The sequence below is a fragment of the Rhinopithecus roxellana genome, chromosome 8 (genome assembly GCF_007565055.1).
Source record: "Rhinopithecus roxellana isolate Shanxi Qingling chromosome 8, ASM756505v1, whole genome shotgun sequence".
In the NCBI taxonomy this organism is placed as follows: Eukaryota; Metazoa; Chordata; class Mammalia; order Primates; family Cercopithecidae; genus Rhinopithecus; species Rhinopithecus roxellana.
The window spans coordinates 775992-799109 of record NC_044556.1 but is presented as its reverse complement, the minus strand read 5'-3'; the positions used below and the strand labels follow the sequence as shown (position 1 = coordinate 799109).

Below are 23118 nucleotides of genomic sequence, written 5' to 3'. Positions count from 1 at the left end.
GGCGCTGCTCTGCCCAACTCTCGGTGGAGCGCGGCTCCCGGTCCCCGCCCCTCTGCCGCGGCAGCCGCCGGCCCCGGCGCTGCCCGGTACACAGCATCGAGCCGAGGAGCATCAGCAGCGGCGCTCCGAGCTCTCTGGGGCCCTCCAGAAAGTTATTTTTATGGATATCAGCAATCTAATTCTAAAATTTATATGGAGAGACGAAAGACTCAGAATAACCCACACAATATTGAAGGAGTAGAACATAGTTCAAGGACTGACAATATCCAACTTCAAGATTTACTATGAAGCTACACTGACCCAGGTGTTGTGCTATTGGTCAAAGAAAAGACAAATAGGTCAATGGAACAGAATATTAAAAGCCCCAAAAATAGATCCACATAAATACAGGCAACTTATGTTTGATAAAGGTGTAAAGGCAATACAATGGCCCCAGATAAAAAAAATATAATGTATTTCGAGATCAGAATTAAGGCCAGAGTAACTGCCTGTAGCAAGGGAAGGAGATCAGCTAGAGAAGAGATTAGAGAAGTCAACAGGATTTAGTGATGCAACATCCCTTAGACTATGAAAAGAGATCAATATTTGTAGCAGGATTTTATTTTGAGACACTGACTGAGGTTTCTCTCATTCTCCTACCACCTCACACAGTCAGGTGCCTTCACCACCCTCAGGAAAAAAAGTATATATATACCTCTTATATGCACAGCCCTCTAGGGAGAAGAGATTGTTCAAAGAGCACAGATGTTAGAACTTTTGCCTTTGAGTTCCAAAATACAGCCTTTAAAGTCATGGTAGAAATAACCATCTTGAAAGACAACATTCTTTAACAGCCAGACTTTCTGAGAGCGGAAATAATAATGGCCCCATATATTTAGCATTCATTGTGTGCCAGGCACAGTTCTGAGTCCCTTATATGGAGAGCTCAGGAAAACCCTGATATAGAAAATGCTGTTGTCTCCATTACATGGTTGAGGGAACCGAAGCACAGAGAGGAATTGACTTGCTCAAGTCACACAGCAGAGCCAGGACTTGAGCCCAAGCAGCCTGGCTCCAGATCCTATGCCTCTGAAGGTTTGGGAAGAGAGTCACAGAGGGAACCAACTGGGAGAGGGAGAAACAGAGGTGGGATGTTGGTGGGAAAAGGAACTAAAAATTTCTGAGAGCCTGCCAGGGTGGAAGCTGCACCCCTTTCCCTTAGTTCTGAGCTGGGGACTCCAGTCTTGAGGGGACATTCCCAGGACAGATGAAGTGATCAGCCTCTATGGTTGCTTCTCGCTGAATCAGAATCTCAGTCTTGCTCCTTAAATCCATTCTTAATCCTCTTCCCTCTCCTGCTCAGACACCTCCCAGGGCTCCCTACTGCCCACAGGATAAAGTTTTTACTTGGGCTCTGGGAAAACCCACTAAGGGCCTAGGTGCTCTGTGCTCAGTCAGAGAGGCAGTCAGGGTTTTGAGTTTAGAGACATCACCCTGCCTCCACCCACTCACTCCTCTTTCTTAGATCCCACCAGTCCCCAAGAGCCCCTTGCTGGTTGTCAATGAGGCTGAAGCAGAGGTGTCAGCATAGTTTTATTCCTGGGAATCTACAAAGGTGGGTGGATGGGTAGGACGGTCACTGTGAGTTCACATCCAGGGGCTCCACCCGCAGCCAAAGTCCACCCTCTGCACGCAATATCAGCTCCGGCTTCCTGCCGGGCTCAAGGTGGGTCGGCAGGATGCGGAAGCACAGCAGCGTGAGTGCCAGGACCACCTTCATCTCAGCCATGGCGAACGCCTGCCCAATGCAGTTTCTGGGGGCGAAAGTGAGGGAATCTGACTGTGCCCATGACCCCCATCCCAGCCCCATCATGCTTAGAACCTGGCCTGGGACCCCGAATCGCACCCAGATCGGCTTGAGGAGCAGAAAGAGGGGCTAAGTGTCCATAGGACTCCCATGTGTGCTTGCATATCCCCCAAACCTGGTCCAGGTTCCCACCTCCACTTTAGATCAGCAGATGAAGGAGAGGACTCTGAGCACACCACAGACCCCTCTAGGACCTGCCCAACCCCATTCTGTGAACTATTGCCCATTAATTCCTGAGGAAGGGAGGGAAGGAGAGCTGGAACTGGGACCGTCTGTAACTTCCCCCTTTTGTGACCCCTGCACCCATCTCCACCTCATCAGGCCATCTCTGCCTCAGACTCAGGCCATCCTTACCTGGGCCCTGCCGAGAAGGGAATAAAAGCCAGAGGTGACCTCTCCTTGATGTTCTCTGGGTCAAAGCGAAAGGGATCGTAGACCTGGAGGTGAGACCAAGAATCGTTGTTGGGTGGGGTCTCCCAGCTGGGTGGGTTCTCCCAGTTTTCTCCAAGACCGCCAGCCTTGGAGAGACATTTTGGCAGATGTGTCTCCATTGAGAGGAAGTCATGTTGGATTTTCCTGGTCAAAACCCTGTCACCTCCTCTAGGAACCTTGGAACAGATCCCTAAAAGGGTGGGGTGAGGGAGGCAGTACCTCAGGGTCTGGCCACACATTTGGGTTGTGATGGATCCCAAAAATACTGATGATGCAGACAATGCCTGTATGAGAGAAGAGGGCAGTCAGGGCAAGCCCCCCTGCCTGAAGGCCTCTCTTGCTACACAGGAGGCTCCTCTCCATGAGGCTGTGAGCACCTTTAGGGATGATCCGGCCATCTGGGAGCACAATGTCTTGGGTGCAGCATCGGGAGATGGCAGGAACTGGGGGATGCAGCCGCAGGCTCTCCTTAATGCACATGGTCAGGAAGGGCAGCTGGGCCAAGTCATCCCTAAGAAAACACCCCAGCCCCAATGGTTATCAAGTGAGCAAAGACACAATTCTCCAGCTTCTCTGTTTCCAAGCGAGACTTTTTATCCCTATCACAAAATAAATTCCACACGAATGAAATACTGGATAATTTAAAAAGCAGAGCAAAATTAGAAAAGCAGAGAATTAGAAAAGTACCGGAAAAAAATGGTGCCAATTTCTTAAAGATTATTCTGAGGAAAACACAACACCCTGAAGCCAGCTATAAAAAAAAAAGTTTGGGCCGAGCACGGTGGCTCATGCCTGTAATCCCAGCACTTTGGGAGGCCAAGATGGGTGGATCATGAGGTCAGGAGGTTGACACCATCCTGGCTAACATGGTGAAATCCCATCTCTACTAAAAATACAAAAAATTAGCCAGGCGTGGTGGCGAGTGCCTGTAGTCCCAGCTACTCGGGAGGCTGAGGCAGGAGAATGGTGTGAACCTGGGAGGCAGAGTTTGCAGTGAGCTGAGATCACACCACTGCACTCCAGCCTGGGTGACAGAGCGAGACTCCATCTCAAAAAAAAAAAAAAAAAAAAAAAAAAAGTTAACATATTTGCATAAAAGTAAATATCCTTTATGGCAAGAAAGCAAACACAAAATGCAAGTGAATAAGAAACAAAATACCCAGATCCAGTGTTTTGCTCTTATTCATCATTGTACTAGAGATAGTAGCAAATGCAATTAGACAAGGGAAAAAAAAAGGAGAGGAATGCAATTTGAAATGTGGCAGTAAATGTATCATTTTGGCAGATGGAGATTTTATACTTAGAAAAACAGAACACTTCACTGGAAAACTTTTACAAACATTTAAGATCCAGTAAGAAAGCTGAATTCTTTGCTTAATCTTTCTTCTTTTTCTGTGGCTGTTTAAAATTTTAATACACTGTACACTTAAGTGGTTCAAAATTTGAAAACTATAAAACATCATCTACCCCTATGGCCCAATGTCACCTGCTTCTTCTCCTCACAGGTTGCCTAAGTTATTATTATTTTTTATGTATCTTTCTAGAGCTAATTTTTGGCATCTTAAAAATATGGGTACATCATATACTATACACATATTCCATATCTTTTCTCATTTAACAGTATGTCAGTCTTTTCTTGTCTAGCTCCTGGGACTTGTATCAAAATCGGGTTATCTCTACTCTGAAGCTATAAAATACTTTTCCAATGGTTTCTTCTAGAGCTTTTAACAGCCTTTAAAAAAAATATACTTGAATACTCTGAACATTGTCTTATTACAAGACATGGCAACCAGATTGAGTTGATTTTTTTTTCAGGAAACTTCCCAGTTGTCCTAAGAGCTTTTACCTAATGATCTATATGTTTTTCTCTTGATACAAAATACCATATTTATCATGTACTATGTTCATTGGGAACTAAATTTATATGTACAAATTATTAGTTTTCCCATGTAGAAATAATAAAAAGATAAAAGATAAGATGTTAATAATAATATAAAACATCTGAATAAAATTTAACAAGAGACATAAAGTCTCTGTATTTCAAATGAATTTATACATTTCCCTCAATCTGAATAAAAGGGACACTTCACCATAGCAACAAAATATGTAAGGATTGATCTAGCAAAACATGCATATGATATCTAAGCAAGTATTTTAATATCTATTAAAAGCTTAAATATTATTTGACTACATTAATAACCGTTTTACTATGACAAACCATGGGTCCATATTATGATGTTACCTGAAGTTACTTGATAGGATATATCAAGTCAAACGAGAGAATATATTCAGCGCAAATGATAATCTAATTTTTAGCAACTTGATGAAGTTACTCTAAACTTTTTTTGGGAAGAAAAAATTATGAACAGCTAAGTCAATCTGAAAATAAAATATTAGAGAAGAGAAAGTCGGCTTAGGCAAAGAATACATGACTAAGACCTCAAAAGCAAATGCCACAAAAACAAAAATAAAGAAATCAGTCCTAATTAAACTAAAAAGCTTCTGCACAACAAAAGAAACAATCAGCAAACAGACAACCCACATAGTGGAAGAAAATATTTGCAAATTATGCATCTGACAAGGGACTAGTATCAACAATCTACAAGGAACTCAAACAAATCAGCAAGCAAAAAACCAAATAACCCCATCAAAAAGTAGGCAAAAACATGAATAGGCATTTCTCAAAAGAAAATGTACAGTGAACAAACATATTTTAAAATGCTCATCACTAATCATCAGGGAAATACAAATTAAAACCACAATGAGATGCCCCCTACTTCTGCAAGAATAACCATAATTAAAAAGTCAAAAAACGATAGATGTTGGTGTGGATGTGGTGAAAAGGGAACACTTTTACATTGCTGGTGCAAATGTAAATTAGTACGATCTCTGTGGAAAGCAGTAAGGAGATTCCTTAGAGAACTAAATGTAGATCTACCATTCCATCCAACACTCTCACTACTAGGTATCTACCCAAAGGAAAAGAAGGCATTATATGAAAAAGACACATACGCATGCATGCTTATAGTAGCACCATTCACAACTGCAAGGATATGGAACCAATCTAAGTGCCCACTGACAAACGAGTGGATGAAGAAAATGTGGCATACATACATCATCACTCAGCCATAAAAAGGAATGTAACCGTGTCTTTTGCAACAACTTGAATGGAACTGGAGGCCATTATTCTAAGTGAAATAACTCAGGAATGAAAAAACAAATATCATACAGTCTCACTTACAAGTGGAAGCTATGCTGAGGATGCAAAAAGATACAGAGTGACATGATGGACTTTGGGGACTCAGGGAGGGAGGCAAGGGATAAAAGGTTCCATATTGGGTACACTGTACACTGCTTAGGAGACAAGTGCACTAGAATCTCAGAGCTCACCACTAAAGAACTCATTCATGTAACCAAAAACCACCTGTACCCCGCCCCCCAAATTATTGAAATAAAAGCAGAAGAGAAAGTCACTCTACCAGATACTAAGACCTATTACTGAGGTATAGTAATAAATGTATCATGGCAAAGTTGCAAGAACAAGAAAACAGACCAAAGAACAGAATAGGGAGCTCAGAGACAGATATGTGAATAGTGAAACTTCACATCTGATAAAGGAAGCCCCACAAAACCCTGGGAAATGGCTGGATAATACAGCTACAAAAGAAAATGTGGACAAAATTGGCTTCATATAAACTACCCAAAACTGTCCCCAAGAAGTCAAAAGGCAAAAAGTGACAGAAAAAAAGATTAACTTTAATACATCTTCTCATAAGTAAATATGAGAAAATAACCCAAAAGAAAACAGCAAACAATGTAAGATGATTTTTTCCATAAAAAGAAAATGGCAAAAGATGTCCTATCCCACTCTTATTTAAGGAAATGTTCACTAAAAGAAGAAATAGGCAGACTGACAAAAATTTAGTGTGATGAGTCCTCAAAGATCTAGGGGCAGAAATACCATTTGACCCAGAAATCCCATTACTGGGTATATATCCAAAGAAATATAAATCATTCTGTTATAAAGATACAAGCATGCATATGTTCATTGCAGCACTATTCAGAATAGTGGAGACATGAATCAACCCAAATGCCCATCAATGATAATTGAGATAAAGAAAATGCGGTTCATATACACTATCTATCTATCTGTCTATCTATACATCTATCCATATGTTCATCCATCCATCCATCCATCCATCCATCCATCCATCCATCCATCCATTTATCCTATCTATTCATCCTTCCTGTCTATCTATCCATCCATCGAATATCCATCCATGGATACTAGTATCCATCCATGGAATACTAGGCAACCGTAAAAATGAACAAGATCATGTCCTTTGCAGGAACATGGATGAAGCTGGAAGCCATTATTCTCAGCAAACTAATGCAGGAACAGAAAACCAAATACCACATGTCCTCACTTATAAGTGGGAGCTGAACAAGGAAAATGCATGGCCACATGGTGGGGGACAACACACACTGGGGCCTGTCAGGGGGAGGGGTTGGGGAAGGGATAGCATCAGGAAGAATAGCTAAAGGATGCTGGGCTTAATACCAAGGTGATGGGTTGATAGGTGCAGCAAACCACCATGGCACACGTTTACCTATGTAACCAACCTGCATAGCCAGAAACTTAAAAATTGAAAAAAAATTAATAATAATGTAATACTCTTGGTGAAGTTATGGGAAAGCTGGTGCCATCATACTCAGCTAGTAGGAATGGATTTTTTTTATCATTATTAAAATTGTAGAATTATACTTTTGGGAATTTGTCCTGCAGAGATATTCACACAAATAAGCTATGGTCACTGTACGCACATGCCGACTGCAACAGGTTTAATTTAGCAAAAGTCGGAAACAAGCTAAATATACATGGTGGGAAGATGTTTAGATAAACATCCACACAGCAGAACACTAGTACCACAGAATACGATGCAACTACAAAAAAGGAGGAAATAGGTCACTAGCTGTGTCACACAATGCAAGCTGGAAGGTAAACCAGTACAGAGATTCTGGAAGGCAAATTGGCCATATCTACAATAATTGGAAAGATTCACACAAGCGCTTTCAACAAAGATGTGAAACAAATAAAATATGGAATGTTATGCCATACTAAAAAAAACAGCTGTTAAGACACACTATTGAGAGGCAAAAACAAGCCACAAAATGCATATATGTAAATAGCAAAGGGCAAAATACATAGTATATATATATGGAAACATATATTTCTATGTATATGGAAATATATACATTTTATTGACTCCTAATTATTAAATTAAATATATTAATAAATTTAATATATATTAAAATATATCCATATGTATATATTTAATTGACTCCTATTTATATCAATAAAATACATAGCATATATATGGAAATAGATGATAGAGATAGATCGATGGATGGATAGATAGACAGGAAGGATGAATAGATAGGATAAATGGATGGATGGATGGATGGATGGATGGACATATGGATAGATGTATAGATAGACAGACAGATAGATAGGTAGATAGATAGATAAGCAGACAGTTAGATGACAAATTGATGTCTCAAGAGACCCCTTTAGGGAAAGGGAGGATAGTAGGTGGGGTGGCATGAATGTCAAGGATAAACCCTGTCTTATCTGTAATGTCTCATTGAGTCCAAGAAGAATCTGTTCTCATCATTGTTTTTGTAAGTCAACGCTCATTTTCCATGTATAAATGCAAAATAGAATGGTATTCAGCCTTTCAAAAGAAAAGAATCCTTTCGTTGGTGACAACATGGATGATTCTGGAGGACATTATGCTAAGTGAAATAAGCCAGGCACAAGAAGACAAATAGCAAATGATCTCAATTATCTGTGAGAGCTAAAATAGGTAACACAGAAATCATAGAAACAGAGAAGAAAATGGTGGTTGCCAGAGGAGAGAGGAAGAAAGAACAGGAAGATGTTGGTCAAAGGGTACAAGTTTCCATTAGACAGGACGAATAAGTTTTCAGATCTATTATATGCATGGTGACTACAGTTAATAATAATACAATATGTTTTTTAAAATGGCTAAAAGAGAAAATTTCAAATGTTCTCACTGCTAAAATAATAAGTATATGAGGTAATGGATATGACCATTAGGTTGATTTAATCATTCTGCATTGCGTACATCATAACATCACAGTGTGCCTCATAAATATATATAATCAAAATTTGTCAATTAAAAATAAAGACAAATTGAAAAACAAACTCATTTTCCAAAACTCACATTTTGAGAAAAACAGAAGATCTTAAAGATACATAGTTAGTGTGCAGACCTGTGTCTGTTTTATGTACTCCTACTCATATAGAAAAAGAGAATGTGCGTTCATATACAGCGGGCATCAGAATAGCCATTTTCTAGAAGGGCACACAGAAAACCATTGATGATGGAAACTGCCAGCGTGAGGCTTAAGAAGGTAGCTCATTTTTCATCAAAATTTTTGGACACTTTTTTTTTAACAATGTGTAAATTTTGCTTGAAATCTTGGTTTTAAAAGCATAAAAATGTTTCTCCACCTCACAGGACTGCTGTGCTGAGCAAAGGCTTGGACGTAAGGGCGCTACCTTCAAAAGACTTGTCCAGCTCAATGTCTCCTCTCCATCCCCAGCTCCTCGCCTGGCTCAGACCTCAGAATGTCCTCCCTGGGACTTCATTCTACAACTGGTCCTCTCCAGTATGCCCTCTACACTAGCCCTAAAAAGATTGGTCTACTACCTGTCCCTTCCCATGGACCTTGAGTTAAAATTGAAGTTCTTCGCATTTTTCCCATGTATTCTACACCCAGGCTCTGCTGCCATCTCCAGGTTCATCATCTCATCATGACTCAGTTTCTCCCTCTCTATCCATCTCTCTGTTTCTTTCTGTCTTCCCTCTCTCTTTCTTTCTCTCTCACTTTCTTTCTGTCTCCATTCTCTATGACTTTCTCCCTCCCCCTGCACACAAGCCACTTCTCTTTCTCCCTCTTTTCTTTCTCTTCTTTCCCTTCTCTCTCTCTCTTTCTCTTGATCTCTCTCTCAGTCTCTCTCTTTCTCTTTCTCTCTTTCTCTCTCTCTTGCTCTCCTTCCCTCCCTCTCTCCTCCCTCGACCTTGGCCCAGGCTGTCTTCTTGACCTAGAGCACTACTGCCTCCCTCCCTCTCTCCTACCTCGACCTTGGCCCAGGCTCTCTTCTTGACCTAGGGCACTACTGCCTCCCTCCCTCTCTCCTACCTCGACCTTGGCCCAGGCTCTCTTCTTGACCTAGAGCACTACTGCATCCCTCCCTCTCTCCTCCCTCGACTTTGGCCCAGGCTCTCTTCTTGACCTAGGGCACTACTGCCTCCCTCCCTCTCTCCTCCCTCGACCTTGGCCCAGGCTGTGTTCTTGACCTAGGGCACTGCTGCATCCAAATATCGACTGATCATTATTAAGGGTCTCAACCAAGACACCTCACTTTTATTTTTATGTCTTCATATTTTTTAGAGAAAGATTCTCGCTATATGGTCCAGGCTCATCTTGAAGTACTGACCTCAAGTGATCCTCCCACCTCAGCCTCCTGAGTGGCTGGGATTACAGGTTCAGCCACTGTGCCTGGTTGAGACACTTTCTGTACTGCCAGTCATGCTTCCCTTGCTCTCAACCTCATCCCTGCCCGTCTGTGCTGGGAGTTTCCTGTCCTGGGACTGTTCCCCCACCAGGTTGGGAGCATCGGGAAAACAGATCACAGGGCTGGATCCTTTCAAGGTCTCCAGAGTACTGAAAGGTGCTAGAAACAAAACTGGGAATGGGAATGCAGTGTGGGAGTGTTTGCTGAACGAAGACTGGATGGATGAACGATGTAGGTGTTCTGGACAGGAATGAATTACTTCTACCCTCAGGTCTCCCTTAGAAATCCCTGGACTGCACAACAGGATTGAAATAGGGTACAGAAGAGCAAACATTCAGAAAGTGAAGATGTTTGAAAAAAAATACGATAATTCAGTGAAAAGAGGAGGTGGCGGAGAAATTCATTGCTGAACACATGCTAAGTGGCTTCATCTGCCTTTACATATTGTCACCAATTCTCCCAGCAGCCCGGGTCCCAAAAGCCTGCAAACCATCCCCTGCTGGTCGGGCTGGGTGTTAAGCCCTGCCTCTGAGATTTGCACTGATTCCCACTAAGAGATAACGGAAGAATTGACAAAAAGCAACTCCCTCTCCCCACCCACCTGAGGAGCAGAACCAATGAGAAAAGATCAAGAACAGGCCAGCACCTGCACTCACCATTCAATCTCAACAGGCTCACGGTCCTTCAGAAGCTCTCGCACTTCTTGCCGGCAGCGTTCCTGGTATTCTGGGTGCTGTGCGAGGTGGTGTAGGATCCAGGAGAGACCACTGGCTGTGGTGTCATGGCCTGAGGGGCAGCCAAGCAAAACAGGATTTCTGGGCTGCTTCAGCACCAGAGGGTGGACAGCACCCATACACTGAGGCTCTTGGGAGAATGTACGGAGCGGGAGGATGGGCAGAATGGAGTGATCCAGGGTCCACCCACCACGTCCCTGGGATGGAGAGGCCCCTGTCCCCACTGTAGTCCCACACTGAGACCCTCACCCTCAAACATGAAGGTGTCAGCTTCTGCTCTTATGTCCTCATCAGACAACTCCTTCCCATCTTCATCCTGGAAAGAAGGCAAGACAATACCCCTGCCCCAAATCACACCAGCTCTGGGGGCTCTTGAGTCAAACCTTAGACAATTTCTGAAGATCCATCCTCCTTCCAGAAACCCAAGCCCATCGTGCACCCCTAGATGTCTCTTGGTCACCACCATCAGAGCCCACCAACCACGGGCTTTCCCGCTGGCTTCTTTGCCTCCTATTTGGACCTGCTGGGAAGAGTCAATGACCTATGAATATTATCTTGTCTCTGAATAATGAGGACTTTTGGAGTGAAGCATTACTGGCAACCTGGGTTACAGCATATTTCAATGGCAATTTGGCTTGGAGGTTAGAAATTAAGGATTGTGCAGGTGCAGTGGCTCACACCTGTAATCCCAACACTTTGGAAGGCCAAGGTAGGTGGATCACCTGAGGTCGGGAGTTTGCGACCAGCCTGACCAACATGGAGAAACCCCGTCTCTACCATTAAAAAAAAAAAAAAATTAGCTTGGCGTGGTGGTGCATGCCTGTAATCCCTGCTACTTGGGAGGCTGAGGCAGGAGAATCGCTTAAATCCAGGAGGCAGAGGTTGCAGTGAGCAGAGATAGCACCATTGCACTCCAGCCTGGGCAACAAGAGCAAAACGCCATCTCAAAAAAAAGAAAGAAAGGAAGAAAGGAAGAAAGACAAGAAAGAAGAAAGAGAAAGAAAGAGAGAAAGAAAGAAAGAAAGAAAGAAAGAAAGAAAGAAAGAAAGAAAGAAAGAAAGAAAGAAAGAAAGAAAGAAAGAAAGAAAGAAAGAAAGAAAGAAAGAAAGAAAGAAAGAAGGAATTGCTGTATAGATATTTGCTCACATGCTCACATTCTCACATTCTAGAGTGATAAACTCAGAGAATCCTTCCTATCTTTCCAGAAGTCATCTGGGTTATAAACCTATAAACCTACAGGGATGGCAATCTCACTGGAAAGTAGTAGTTTTTATTCCAGAACAAAGCAAACATCCTCTCTTCTCTCTCCTCCCTCTCTCTCTCTCTCTCTCTCTCTCTCTCTCTCTCTCTCTCTCTCTCTCTCTCTCTCTCTCTCTCTCCCCCATTCTCACACTCACCCTGGAAGGAAGAAGGGGCACATGTGCTAGCTATCCTATATAAGCTCCAAGATGTAATCTGCAGTGCATTCTGATGTATTTACAGGTAAAAACATTGTGCTACCCTAGGAGGAATATGGGAATGGAGAGTCAGCTCTACAATCCTACTCTGGTTGCTGCTATTGCTGCAAATGATTAAAACAGGCTGCTGTGATCCAGGGGTTTGGTGCATCTGTCACCACAGATATAGACATAGACATATAGATACGCATTAAAATGTGTCAGACTGACTTACTAACATGTAAGTAAAATCTCAGGCTCCTCACTATTTCGAACTTAGCGGTCCCCTGCCAGCTGAATTCCACAGAGTTATCTCTCAAACCTATCTCTGACCTGTTTTTTTCAAGCATGTTCCATGGCTCCCACTGCCCTCTGGATCAACTCCAAGTTCTTTCATTTGACATTGGCATAAATCTCCACTCTGTGACTTGAATTCACATCCCAGAGAAGCCCACCTTGCTCAGCAGAAGCACATCAATGAAGTCCAAAGTCTTGGACTTTGCCTTGTTCTTGAGGTAATCATCAATACCCTGAGTGGGGAGGGTTCGGCGCCGCTCCTGGATGACGGCATCTGTGAAGTCATGCACCAGGCGGCAGGCCCTGCGGAAGCGCTGCCCATCAGGAGTGAGGTAATACACGAAGCCCGGGTACAAGAGAACATGCTGGTTTCTTTTTTCTATAAGTGCACTGAGCTCCAAGATGGCGGCAATATATTCACTGGGCTTCCTGCATGAGGGAGGTAACAACTTAACATATGCAAAGTCCCAGGAGCACCTCTCACCAGCAGCTAGAAGTTACTGCCCATCAGGAAATTGAGTATCCGGAAATAGCAAGGAGACTTGACTCTCCAAACTCCCTTCTCTCCAGGCATCCCATCTCTGAGAGCTGCTTCCATGCACCTAGGTACCCAGAGCATAGCTTGGACACCATGCTTCTCTCCTGTCTCTGCCACCCAGTATCCAGCCTAGACTCTTTTCCTTCCAAAAACTGTTAACAAAACTCACAAGACCTCACTGTCTTCCAGCTTCTTCTGGCCCAGTCCCCACCATCACCGACTTGCATCCAATGTCAGCTTTGTGTAGTGTCTACATGACAGGCAGACCTCCACAGAGCTCAGCTGTGACTGCACCTGTCATCGGTCCAACCCCCTTGAAAAGATTCCCGGGAACCTCCTGATAAAGTTCGTGCCATTTTTCCTGATTTTCAGTGTCCTGGTATCTAGCCCCTGTCTACTTCCACAAACTCATCTCTACTGTCTGCTGCATACGCTTGCCTCATCCTAGTCTTCTTGCCTATACTCAAATATTTCTACCTACTTGAAAGGACTGTACTTTCTCTCTTCCCTTCCCCATCCTTCAAAGCCCAGCTATGACACACAGAAAGTGCCTTCAGAAAGACACTTCTGGTTACCCCAGTCAGTCATCCTTTTCCAACCTACTCCAGTTGGGTTCGTGGCCCAAGTTCTCAGGTCATAGGAAAGGACTCACTCCTGACAATTGCTTTCAAAGCTGAAGACGCATTTCTGCAGACTGTCCAAGGTCATAAGGCTGATGTGCTCAAACATGTCCAGTTTGGCATTGCCCTCTGAGGCCAGGCGCTGCCACTTGTCCTAGCCAGAGAAAAAACAGAGTTGAAGCTGAGAACTGCCTCCTGTGAGAGCCTTTCCAGACCCAAACACCAAGATGGCTCCCCCGCAATCATCCTCCTGGTCCTCTGCCCCAGGCACCCATCCCTAGGAAGGACCAGCCTTGGATAGGACCAGAAACTATTACTACTAGGAGATAAAGACTCATGGCTGGGAGTCGAGAGACCTGGGTTCAAGTCCCAGCTCAGCCTCCTATGGTCTGTGTGCTCTTGGTCAACCTCCTGCACTCCTGTAGGTCCCATCTATCAAGTCTTCGGTAACAGTTAGGACAATATGCTTTGGGGCCAGATAAACCAGGATAGAATCACTGCCTCAGCACTCCTAGCTCACTTACTATCTGGTTGAACTTTGGCAAGCTCCGTAATCTCTCTGGACCTCAGTTTCATAGTCCACAATAGGGCAAAACCAACCAAAACCTCACAGGGTTATTAAAATTACATTACAAAATATATATCATGGAGTTGGCAAATGGTACTGTTTCTAGGATATGGTGAGTGCTTGGTAAATGTTAGTTTTACTCATCTCCATTGCTATGAATTCATTTCAAAATTATCCCTGTTGTGGTAGGGGAACATTACACACTGGGGCCTGTCAGGTGGTAGGGGAACATTACACACTGGGGCCTGTCAGGGGGTTGGGGACAAAGGGAGGGAGAGCATAAAGACAAATACCTAGTGCATGTGGGGCTTAAAACCTGGATTATGGTTTGGTGGGTGCATGTATACCTATGGCACATGTATACCCATGTAACAAACCTGCATATTCTGCACATGTATCCCAGAACTTAAAGCAAATATGTGTGTGTGTGTGTATATATATGTGTGTGTGTGTGTGTGTATATGTGTGTGTGTGTATATACACACACACACATACACACACACACACACACACACACATACACACACACATACCCTGTTGTTCTTGCTTGGGCCATTTCTCAGGCTTGTGTTTGCAGAGAACAATATTGAGAGATGAGGCAATGACTGCTCCTGGACCAATATCAGGCTTGCTTCTGCTTGCTAAGAAAGCAGATTCCCGGCCAGGCATGGTGGTTCACGCCTGTAATCCCAGCACTTTGGGAGGCCATGGCGGGTGGATCACGAGGTCAGGAGATCAAGACCATCCTGGCTAACGTGGTGAAACCCCGTCTCTACTAAAACCACAAAAAATTAGCTGGACGTGGTGGCAGGTGCCTGGAGTCCCAGCTACTCGGGAGGCTGAGGCAGGAGAACGGTGTGAACCCGGGAGGCAGAGCTTGCAATAAGCAGAGATCACGCCACTGCACTCCAACCTGGGCGAGCGAGTCCATCTCAAAAAAAAAAAAAAAAACAAATTCCCTAAGTCTAGTGCTCCTTTCCTTCCATGCAATGTACTGCATGAGCAGACAACTATTGAAACCTCTCTGTGGCACCCCGTGGGATTTGGGTGGTTATTGATGCCATGAGTAATAAATAGTCATTTGTCTCTGACCCAGGACTCTCGTATCTCCTGGCAGAATCCATGAAGTATTAACAGAGCTAGCTTATCAGCTTGCAAGTAAGAAAAACATCCTAAGCACTTCACAAAATCCCAACGCCCAATTCTTCACTTCTCCCTGTATTCACACACTCTGCACTATGATTTTCCAGCAACTTCTATTAAGAAATGGAGCTTCTTCTATGCCCCTTTGAGTCTGTGCTGACCTAAGCCTGGTTGAACTTTGAAGCATTGCAGAAAGAATGTCCAGAGACATTGCAGTCTCCTTGCAGTCTCTCAGAACCCAGTCTATGCCATGTGAACAGCAGGGTGCCTCCTGGAGGCAGAGAAACACATGGAGGAAAGTCCAGGTGTCACAGCTGAGGCCATCCTAGATCAACCTGAAGCTAGTGAAGCCCCAAACAAACATGTGAATAAACTGAGCCAGGATCAGCAAAACTGCTCACCTGACCCACAGCTGCACATGTACCAAGAGTGATCCCATCCACATGCAGAAGAACCAGCCAACTGTCTCACACACTTGTTAGGTATCATAAACCCTTATTGCTCTGAACCAGTGAGTTTTGAGGCAGTTTGTACTCAGCAATTGCTACTATGCAATCTTCATCTTTACTCTCTTGAGCTTGAAGGGTTTCTGTGAGAGAAACATGGAATCTCACACCTTCTGAGAGCTACTTGTGCCAGGGACATGAATCCACTATATCGTGTTACCACCGTTTAAGTAGAGATTAATATTCCCATTTCACAGATAGGGAAACCAAGGCTCAGAGCGGAAGAGCATTGGCCCCAAAGCACAACCAAAATTGCAGACCAGATATGCCTGTGGTCCTTCTGCCCCGAGGCTCCACTGGGACCCATAGTTCAAGCAACTCACGTGCATGATGTTCACACTCTTGTTGAAAATCTTCATATAAGGCTTCAGGATGTTGAAATGGAAGGCAGGCGTCAGCATGCGACGGTGGCGGCTCCACTTGTCACCACCACTCAGCAGGAGCCCATCCCCTAGCAGGGCAATCAAGAACAGTGGTCAAGGGCAGCACCCTCCCTTATCCCTAAATGACATCCCCAACCCCACTCACCTCAATTACTCACCCAGCCAGGGCTTCAGGAAGCCATAGAAAAACATATCCTTGGGTGCAACAGCAGCTGACATCATTGAGGACCATCAGGGGCCGTGGAGAGGGGTAAGAGAAGGACTTTGAGTATGGAGAAATGCTCCCAGCCAGGGCTGTGCACTTCCACTTTTCCCACCCAGCATAGCAGGAAAAAGGCCAAGGATAGAAGAAGAAGGGAGGATGGTGGAGGAAGGAGAGACCAGACCAGGCTGCAGCAGCACAGCAATAACACAGCATGCTCCAGCACACAATGACATATCTCCTACAAGGTCCAACATGTTCTGCAACACCTGAGCATAGCTCAACACTCTACAGAATGCCTTTACAGGGATCTAGGACATCCTGTATGTCCCCAGCACTCTCTGCTATCTTCTGACATGGATCTGGGACCTGGGATATTGCCCTGACACGTGTTAACATTTCCTGACATGGCCAAAACACACATGACAAACCCTAAATCACACAACATGCTCTCCCGTGAGCCTGAGATGGTATAATATGACCTCTGTGTACTCCACTGACAGGTCCAGATAACTTAAATGTGATGCTGTTAATGTCCTAAACATGGCCCAGGTGTAACCAAGCCTATTCTTCAGGCCATAATTCAAATCTACCCTAAGACCTAACTCTACTAAGACTCAAATAGTACCTCACACAGTTCTCAAAGAGACCCTGGGTCCTACACCTTGGACAAGCACCAAACATGGCCAAGACATGTGAAGCAGGATAAAAAGACAACCTCACACTACATCTCAGACAAGAACCAAAAAGACTCTGACATGCCCCAAATGTCCTCAGCCACAGTTGAGCCCCACACATGATGACTTCTCTGTGTGATCCCAGGTGGAAGCATATACCAGATACAATCAAATACAATGTAGAAAACACAGGCTATCTGTGGGACCCTTGGGAGAAAGGTGGGCTTTCTGATTGGAACTGGGCTTCTGAGACTCGTCGTTGACACCATATGAAAAGGCAAAATGACACAGAGAATCGTAAAATCAAGAAGAGACTGATTCCCAGTGATGTGGATTAATTGACACCTGGATCCAACTATGCCTGAAGACCACTCTCCCCAGACTTACAGCACATTGATTCTCTTTATTTGCTTAGACCACATGGGCTTGAGTTTCCATCACTCGCAACTAAAAGAGATTTCAGCAGTCAGAGAGAGCTGAGGACCTGCCCAGAGTCACTCACCATCTTGAGGTTACAGCCATAGTTTCTGTGGGATGCTGCCCCTGCCCCTGCTTGGCTTGGCCTGTTCAAGGACAGGATGAGCAGAGGGAAAGAAAGGGCCCCAGACTGGAGTGGGATCTCCTACTGGAGATTCCTGGGGCCTGGAGCAGAACCATGAATAGGGTGGATGAGTGACAGGATGAGGTAGAAGGAATAAACTCACCAGAGGTGAACATCACATTAATCACAGCCCAGATTCTCCACCGCCTCAAATCCTCGTAGTGCTATAGACTTAGGGACAGACAAGGTTGATGCCAGGCCTGACAGGGGGACCTGGATACTAATGATGTCCACTGCATCACCTTTCCCCTTGCTTTAACATCTTTTTACTCATTTTTCCAGCAACCCCTCCTCCAGGAAGCCTTCCAACCTGCCCCCAGGAAAGATCTTGTTCTCCCGGTTTCACACCCATCTCTTTCTTGCCAATTCCTGACTCCACGAAGTTTGAGATGTCTCTGTCCACATCCATTTCCTCAAGCATGGGACTTCCTCGAGGATAGGGCCTTAAATTGAGGCTTCTTGGGGCCACAGTGGTGCCCAGAACACAAAAAAAGGCAGAGACAGATGGCAGTGGAGGGAGGAGGTGCTGAGATGGGGGTTGGTGAATACGTGAAGGAAAGAGGAACATGGCTGAGAGAGAAGCAGGACGAGGGCCCTGGGTCCTGCAGGGGCCACACAGAAGCTTGGGGAGGGGAGAGGCTAGAAGGCCTTTGATGTTTCCCAGCCCCCCCACAAAACACAAGCTCTGCATGGGTACCTGAGGCACTGGTGATAGGCCGGATAGTGTCAGGGTAGCATAACATGAGGATGGGAAAGGTAGGACCCATCCAAAACTTAAAGCCTTGGGGATAGGTGGCCACGAGCTGGGTGAACTTCTTCACGCCCTCTTCCGTGGAAGTGATCTGAAAGCAAGGCAGAGGCCATCAGCCCTTGTGATGGTTAATTCTAGGTGTCCTGAATTAACCATGAATTCCATGTGACTGAGCCAAGAGATGCCCAGATAAAATATGCTGATAAAACATTATTTCTGGATGTGTCCATCGGTGTATTTCCAGAAGAGATTCGCATTTGAATAGGATTTGAATAGGTAAACTGAGGAAGGATGATCCGCCTCCCCAAAAGGGGTGGGTTTCATTCAACCCTTTGATGGTGCAGATAGAACAAAGAGGCAGAGGAAAGGGTGGATGTGAGCTCTCTTCTGGAGCTGGCTCATCCATCCGCTCCTGTCCTTGGATATGAGAACTCCAGATTCTCAGGTCTTTTGGAACTCCGACTGAATTTACACCACAAGTGTCCCTGGTTTCTGGCTTGCAGATGCTATATCATGGGACTCCTTGGCCTCCATCATCACATTTTCCAATTCCCATAATAACCTCTCTCTCTCTCTCTCTCTCTCTCTCTCTCTCTCTCTCTCTCTCTCTCTCTCTCTCACTCTCTCTCTCTCTCTCTCTCTCTCTCTGTCTCATACATGCATAAGATATAAGAGGAAGGATATCCTGTCAATTCAGTTTCTAAAGAGAACCCTGAGTAATGCAACTCCCCACCAGGAGCCACAGCAAGTTCCCCCCGCAGCCTCCAGATGTGGTGCAGCCTCTGCCCTGAGCAGCGTGTCTGGATTCTGAACAGCTGCAGGGAATCTCTACTGATCCCTGCTCCTTCTCTCTTGGGACTGTCTCCAAGATCCAAAGATAATGGCCAGGCACAGTGGCTCGTGCCTGTAATCCCAGCCCTTTGGGAGGCCATGGTGGATGGATCACCTGAGGTCGGGAGTTCGAGACCAGCCTGGCCAACACGGCTAAACCCCCGTCTCTACTGAAAATACATAAATTAGCGGACAGTGGTGGTGGGCACCTATCATCGTAGCTACTCAGGAGGCTGAGGCAGGAGAATCACTTGAACCTGAGAGGCGGAGGTTGCAGGGAGCTGAGGTTGCAGGGAGCTGAGATCGCACCACTGCACTCTAGCCTCGGCAACAGGGCGAGACTCTGCCTCAAAAAAAAGAAATAAATAAATTTTAAAAAATAAAGATCCAAGGGTAAATACCAAGGCAGATGGAGAAGGCAAGCTGTCTGCTCAAGAGGATGTATTTTCTCATCTTAGAAATGGTTTCAACCTGGGGACGGCCACATGGAAAAGTCCCCAAGAAAGGAGGTTTGTAGACAGCAGTGTAGCCTCAGGATGTGTCCCTGTGGCTGGTTTCCACATCCCTCTCACATCCCAGCTGGTCTGCATGGGCTGCTGTTGCTCCCACACTGGGGTCCTTCCATTCTCAGCAGCCCCCAGGGGCACAGGAGTGACTCTAACTGTCCACATCAGCCCCTCCCGCAGGCCAGGCTCTGTGCTAGTGCGTCCTGTGCACCCTCCACTGCACCCGTGGACACGCCCATCAATCATGCCATTTACAAGTGAGCAGACCAAGGCCATGTTCCTCAAATGGGAGAGCAGGTCGAAGTCAGAGGCCAAGGTCTGGGGAGTCAAGGGCAGCTTCTGAAAAGAGAAGGGAGTGACCAGCTTTTATTCAGGCAGGCAACAAGGCTGACTGGGACATGTCAGTGAGGAAAAGCAAGATAGGAGGAAGGTGCCTCCAGAAAAGAGGCAGCGGGAGACTGCCCACACTTCTCTTCTGGCCCCACTGCATAGGGAAAGGGGCTCAGAGCTAACTCCTGTGGGAAAGTAGCAGCCCAAAGATGGGCGGACACAAGCAAATGGGCCAGGCAGGAAGCAGCCCCTGGACAGTGGGCTCAGGAGGCCTCAAATCCAGCAGTACAGAAGGTGCAAATGCCAGATCTTTGCTCTGTGCACCCATACCACTCCCACAGGAGTCCCTGAGAGGTGCAGTAACACAGGGAAGACAGGCAGGAAAAAGATGCAAGCAGGCTGGAGTGGGAGGAAAGTGAGGAGAGAAAAGACTTGGGGTGGTGCAGCAGAGGAATGAGTGCGTGAGGAGAGGAATGAGTGAGTAAGCAGAGGAATGAGTGAGTGAGGAGAGGAGTGAGCGAGTGAGGAGAGGAGTGAGCGAGTGAGGAGAGGAATGAGTGAGTGAGGAGAAGGCGAGAGTGAGGAGAGGAGTGAGCGAGCGAGGAGAGGAGTGAGCGAATGAGCAGAGGAGTGAGCAAGTGAGCAGAGGAATGGGCGAGTGAGGAGAGGAATGAGCGAGCTGCCTCCCTCTCTCCTCTGTGTTCCCAGACCCCAGCCACCCTCAAAACCCGGCTCCCTGAGCCGCATTCCTGCCCCTCAGGAACTCCATCCGTCCTGAGATCCCAGACCCGTCCTGCTACCAAACTCACCAGGCCCTGGTGTCCCCAAAACCAGTTCTGTTTCGGAGGTGGCGGCAGTTGTCATAGAAGGTGTAGGTCCAGGCCAGGACACGGGCCAGGAGCCAGGAGCCCCCGACCAGCAGCAGGAGCAGCCACGGGGATGCTGCCACGGGCCCGAGGCCCAGCCAGGACAGGCTCAACTGCAGCATCCTGAAGGGCAGACGGGATGAAGGGTGAGATCCTGAGGCCCAGGGAAGGGCCCAGGAAGCTCCAGGGACAGTGGAGAGGTGCAAGGAAGGGCAGTGCTGGAGGCAGATCAGGGAAGGGTCTGAGACGGGTAAACAAAAGCTGAGATCTAAAGTCCAGAAACACCCAATGGAAACCAGCAGCCAAGTGGCCTCCAGTTACACCGAAAGGGAGAGAGAAAGAGAAACTGATTAGAATCCAAAAAGGCCCAGCCTGAAATGCTGGGAGGTTGCCAGGGGTCTGGTTACCAGGAAATCACCAGTCTCCCAGGTCAGTAGCCTGGACCCACCCCAGCCTTGGGCAGTGCCTCTCCCCATCCCAGACCAGGACCCTGCCACCCCCAGCCTGGCACCTTCTGTCAGGAGCAGCTAGTCCCACACACCCTCCTCTCCCGCTCTGCGATTTAGGGAAGGTTGTGGGAGGCTGGGCTGGGCTGGGCGAGCCAATCCCTACAGACTGGGTGTCTTCCGTGCCTGGCCTGACAACCAAAACATGGCGTTGGGCCAACTGGGTGCAGCGGATCTGGCTGAGGGTGACACAGCATGGACTCTGGATCCTCAGGTCTCAGCATCTCACAGTTGAGTGGGAGGGGATCTTAAGGAACAGTCAAAGGTGACTCTGAGTCCCAAAGTTTACAGCCACCCTGCCCTTCCAAGGCAAGGGTGTGGCAGATAAAGGCATAAACTTGAGAGTTCAGGCAGCAGGTGAGCAGGGCCAGGCCAACCCTTGTCCCAGATCATTTTCTGAGCTCCTCTCCACGTGTGGTCTAGGATTTCGCTATGCACCATTTCTCAGTGCAGACTTAGGAGATTCAGAGACAGAAGCTCCTGGCCTCTGGCTTCACAGCCTGGCAGGAGTTCAAGTCCTGCCTCCAGGTAACCCAGGACCTGGGTCGAGACATGACTGACAGGAGCAGGAACAAACTACCTAACTGTGCTGGGGATTACCTGGTCAGATTCCAGAGATAAAGAGCCCCACTGGAGGAGAATATCTGGAGACTGGACTCAGAATAGGAGGACAGAGATGGGGGATGGCAGGTAAGGCTGAGAGCGGCCATGAGTGGATGGGGCCGGGGGGCAGAGACAGGGGACCCCGAGTAGAGTCCTTACTCTGCCTTCTCCTTGCTCTAACTGTGGGCAGTGAGCCCCTCCTGGACTCAGGCTTCCCATCTGGGAAATGGGACATCAGATGAGGCCTTAGAGGGGGACAGAGGAGGGAGTCACAGGAAAATGGGCCTTAGACAGGGACAGATGCAAGATTCTGAGGAGGGAGCCTGAAAAACAGGAAGTGACTGTAGCTGCTGTGTGTCAGTCTCTGCTCTTTGCAAAAGACAATATGCAATATTGCAGTATACCGTGGGCTGGACTCTACATAAAGCACGCCTACCCTACGCCAGGTACTCTATATACATGTCGTGTACTGTGTGCCAAGTGCTCTATGTAAAGTGTGCCCACCGTATGCTGGGTACTCTACAGAAAATCTTGCTTCTGTGTTCTCGGTCCTCTACATAAAATGAAATTTGTGCAGAGTAACTTATGTAAAGTGTACCTACTCCGCACCTGCTGATCTATATAAAACACACCTACTGTGTGCCAGATGCTCTACGTAGAGCATGTTTACTACGTGCCTAGTGATCTACGTAAAGTGCACCTACTGTGTGCCAAGTGCTCTACACAAAGTGTGCCTACTCTGGGTGCTGGGTACACTTCATAAACTCTGACTCTATGTGTCCGGTACTCTACATAAAGCACACCTACTGTGTGTCAGATGCTCTACATAAAGTGTTTTTCTGTGTGTCAAGTGCTCTACATAAAGCGTGCCTACTCTGGGTGCTGGGTACACGTACTCTTACATAAAGCACACCTACTGTGTGTCAGATGCTCTACATAAAGTGTTTTTCTGTGTGTCAAGTGCTCTACATAAAGCGTGCCTACTCTGGGTGCTGGGTACACTTCATAAACTCTGACTCCGTGTGTCCCATACTCTACATAAAGCACACCTACTGTGTGCCAGATACTCTACATAAAGTGTTCTTTCTGTGTGTTGAGTGCTCTACATAAAGTAAAATTACTCTGTGCAAAGTTCT

At 46.2% G+C, this 23118-nt stretch overlaps 1 protein-coding gene across 1 annotated transcript; it reads right to left on the bottom strand.

Moving 5' to 3' along the window:
• Positions 1 to 1615: 1615 nt before the first annotated feature.
• Positions 1616 to 21427, bottom strand: LOC104661011 (cytochrome P450 4F11). The gene is given in 14 exon segments (XM_030936052.1): positions 1616 to 1793; positions 2201 to 2283; positions 2498 to 2562; positions 2656 to 2789; positions 10541 to 10670; positions 10868 to 10934; positions 12510 to 12780; positions 13542 to 13663; positions 16050 to 16177; positions 16268 to 16321; positions 18287 to 18431; positions 20817 to 20854; positions 20857 to 20996; positions 21385 to 21427. Coding segments are annotated over 13 exon segments (1554 nt in total). The 5' UTR covers position 20996; positions 21385 to 21427.
• Positions 21428 to 23118: the final 1691 nt, after the last annotated feature.